The following is a 3582-nucleotide window of genomic DNA, read 5'->3' on the forward strand; positions in this document are numbered from 1 at the left end:
ACCCTTAACGTAGTTCTCGGGGATATTCAGCGTGACACAGAGTGTGACAAGGCTGACCCTTTGAATTACAGGCACAACAGAAACAGGAAGAAAGAGTGAGAGAAAGTTGTGGTGGAAGAGTACAGCAGGGTTCGCCACCATCCCCTACCGGAGCCTCGTGGAGCTTTTAGGTGTTTTCACTCAATAAACACTCACAACGCCCGGTCTGGGAATCGAAACCGCGATCCTATGATCGCGAGTCCGCTGCCCTAACCACTGGGCCATTGCGCCTCTACGTTTATATAGATACGTTTCCGCTTTTAGGAACAGTTCAAGACCCAAAACTTCACAGTAAAATAGTGATAAAGATGTATGTAAACTATTATTGACTGGATGGTTACATATTTATTTGTGGTTTATATTTGTTCATGTAGTTTCCCTGTGTCAATTTAAGACGGTGAGATGACAATCTTCAATCTTTACCTTCCATGATCAAATTTCACCGATGTCAACTTTGCCTTTCATTCTTTCTGGCTCAGGGAAATGTATCACTGAAGTCCTGGGGTCAAATGTAATTGACACTACCCACTCAACAAAATTCAGACAGTGTCCTTGTAGTAGGAAAGATTACTATGGTAGCGTTATTGCAAAGTTATATAATTTGTGTGCTGCGTATATTATTATATTTTGTATTTCAATTGCAATCTCTATCGAGCTTTGTAACATAACTACTTTATGTGACTATAAAAACATTATATTTCATCCTAATATATTTTATTAACTTGGCTGTTTAAAAGAAACAGTTAATAAGAGAGTAGTCAAGAGAAAGTATTGTACCTCACTCCTTGGTTCCGTTTCATTGATTCCAAATGAAACAGCATAGACCAGACCATTTAAAGTGTCCCGCTCCACTTTGGCAGCACCAATAGCAAGATTAGAATATGGAGCTGTGACTTGCTGCTCTTCCAGTGGAACATTTTCTGCGATTGTTTCTATAACGTCCAGCATTCTGCGGAAAGATGAAGAAATCAAGTTTCAATTGAGAGCATGTTTTCATTACCTAATTAGCTACAGGTGTAATTACACTAATTATATTGATTAAAAATTTTTTTCACATGACTATTGTTAATGTTGCTTCTGTCGTTGTTACTGTTATTGCTAATACTGATTCCACAACATCACCACCGCCACCGCAACAATAACCACCACTACCAACACCATCACCACCACCACCAACAACAACAACAACAGCAAGAATAACGAGTACTACTACTACAATATTACTCCTACTACTACCACAGCTGCTACTGCCGCCACCGCTGCACCCACCACTGCTGCTGCCGCTGCCGCCACCGCTGCAGTTGCTACTGCTACTGCTGCTACTGCACTAACAACAAATGTGATCTTAATTTTACTTGTTGACACTTCTGTCAGACTGTTCTGCCACAGTCAAAATCTCCTCCGTTATGTTTATCATATTGTTGATACTAGGAAGAACATTGTTCAGTGTTATATTGACGGACACATTTGATGTCAATGGCACCATTTTCTCAAGTGTGTCTACAGCCAAGTCAATATCTTCTTCTCTGAAATACGCTGATTGCTGTGAAATATTCAGGAGCTTTGCTGAAAACTCCTCAACATTCCCTACAATGGAATATTTGAAATAAAATTTAAGGTAATTTACATCCGCTTTGAGACGAAATATTAGATGCTAATTAAACACAACAGAACAATTAATGAATCATTGGAGTTGATTAACAACTCCAACTTAATGTAGTGCAGAAATTGCTAAATATGTTCAGTTCATCAGTTGTATACTTATTGTTATACATCCTTACTGTCTCCTACTTTGTAGTATTAAATGGAATCGTTTATAGTTCGAGTATGACATACTTGAATGTGGGAGTCATTGATATCCAATGAGCTGTAATACATCAGCCTTCATAAAGAGTAGTTACTCTGGACGAAATTATTCTTTCAATGACAAAATAAAAAACGGGTCGTAGTTCTAATACTTAATATTGTTCAGTCTTCCTCAAGGCCATATGAAAAAATCTCAGCATTTCAGGCTCATGGAAATATTTTAAATTTTATGGTGTTACAGCAAAAGATGAAAGGGATAAATTGCTCATATTCTATGGTACGCAACTATGTAGACTGCATCATTGAACATTTACATATTTTACAACCATCAACATAACGTAATGTATTTACAAAGATTTGAACCGACATTATCTCTATCAATTTCTGGTTGGGACGTCGTAATTCGTTACGCAACCATAATATGCAACCAAGAACATGAAGAACTTTATAAGTCAATGGTGAGTTCTATCGTGTTAGCAGTGCTATTAAATAACATTCTAAAGTTATTTCTACTGAAACTGAAATTAGATTTTTCGTATACGAAATGTCGTAATAAATCATTACTGGTTCAACTTTCTATAAAAAAAAACCTGTAGAGATAACTTTAAAAAGTGATTATCTCTATTGTTTTCTACTTCTTCATTTCCGTGGCCATTCTACAAAAAGTCATTAAAAATGTTAACGATATACTAATAAATTCAAATCTAAGTATTAACTTCTGTCATAACCTTTCCGTAACGGATTCTAATTGATCCACCATTGGAGAACATGAACACATGATCTGAGAGCTCAAAAGGAAAATTACGACGTATTACTACTTGGTAGATAACTTTAATCGTAAACATATACACATACACACATACAGTTGATCGTAATGAACACTCATACAAAGACATACACATTCATCTTGCTCCTGAAACTATTAATAAATCTACTATAAGAGTATTTCGAAACCGTCTTTTACTCACCCTTATCAATGTCTTCACTTGTGATGTTCTTTAGTTGTCGAGTTATCCACTCGGTATTGAAACACTGAGACATGTTTGGCTTTAGCCAGATACCGGTAAATGGCGAACACTTTCGTAATGTCATATATTGACTTGTTGTCATTTCTTGTATGCTACCGTTCTGGAAGAACTGAAAAATTTTTATCAAATATGTCTCATCGTTTTATTTCATCAATCACACTGGAATGCAAGAATTACGTTGATCTGGTTGTAAATTGTTCTTATAATCTAGTTGATGTAGTTAGACCAAGGTAAAAATTATGTCACATTCTATATAAAATGGAAGACACCAGTGTTAAATGATTTGAACTGACGGACATTAATTCTATAATCTTAATCTTTGTAGGCGTTTTATTTAGTATACTGTGTAACATTCTCTCACAAAGAGATTAAAGTGAAAACTTCAAAATTTGTGAAGAGAGAAACCAATACAAACGAACCAGTGTCTTGTTGCTATGTTTGCATGGCATCGAATCGTCGCATTAGTTCCTACTTTTGTCATTGGCCAATTGAATGTACCATTGTAAGTTGATGTGTCTTCATTACAAAACACTGAAAAAGATACAAAACGAAGATATGAGATATACATGAGAGAAGACTTTAGTGTAATTTATATAATAAAAATACAGGGATATTTGTAAAGGTAAGTGATTAAGTAATTGTATTTTAATCAAATTAGTAGTAGTAGTAGTAGTAGTAGTAGTAGTAGTAGTAGTAGTAGTAGTAGTAG

At 35.5% G+C, this 3582-nt stretch overlaps 2 protein-coding genes across 2 annotated transcripts in view; both read right to left on the reverse strand.

The window, feature by feature from the left end:
- The window catches only part of LOC106877980 (adhesion G-protein coupled receptor G6), a 6498-nt gene extending 5472 nt beyond the window's left edge, over positions 1-1026 (reverse strand). The window contains exon 1 of the mRNA XM_014927055.2: positions 817-1026. Coding sequence (XP_014782541.1) covers positions 817-987 — 171 coding nt within the window. The 5' untranslated portion in view covers positions 988-1026. The remainder of the gene's footprint in view (positions 1-816) is intronic.
- Positions 1-3582, reverse strand: part of LOC106873848 (uncharacterized) — a 29731-nt gene that overhangs the window by 18664 nt on the left and 7485 nt on the right. The gene's annotated exons all lie outside the window — the stretch shown is intronic.

This window comes from Octopus bimaculoides, chromosome 29 (genome assembly GCF_001194135.2).
Source record: "Octopus bimaculoides isolate UCB-OBI-ISO-001 chromosome 29, ASM119413v2, whole genome shotgun sequence".
NCBI lineage: Eukaryota > Metazoa > Mollusca > Cephalopoda > Octopoda > Octopodidae > Octopus > Octopus bimaculoides.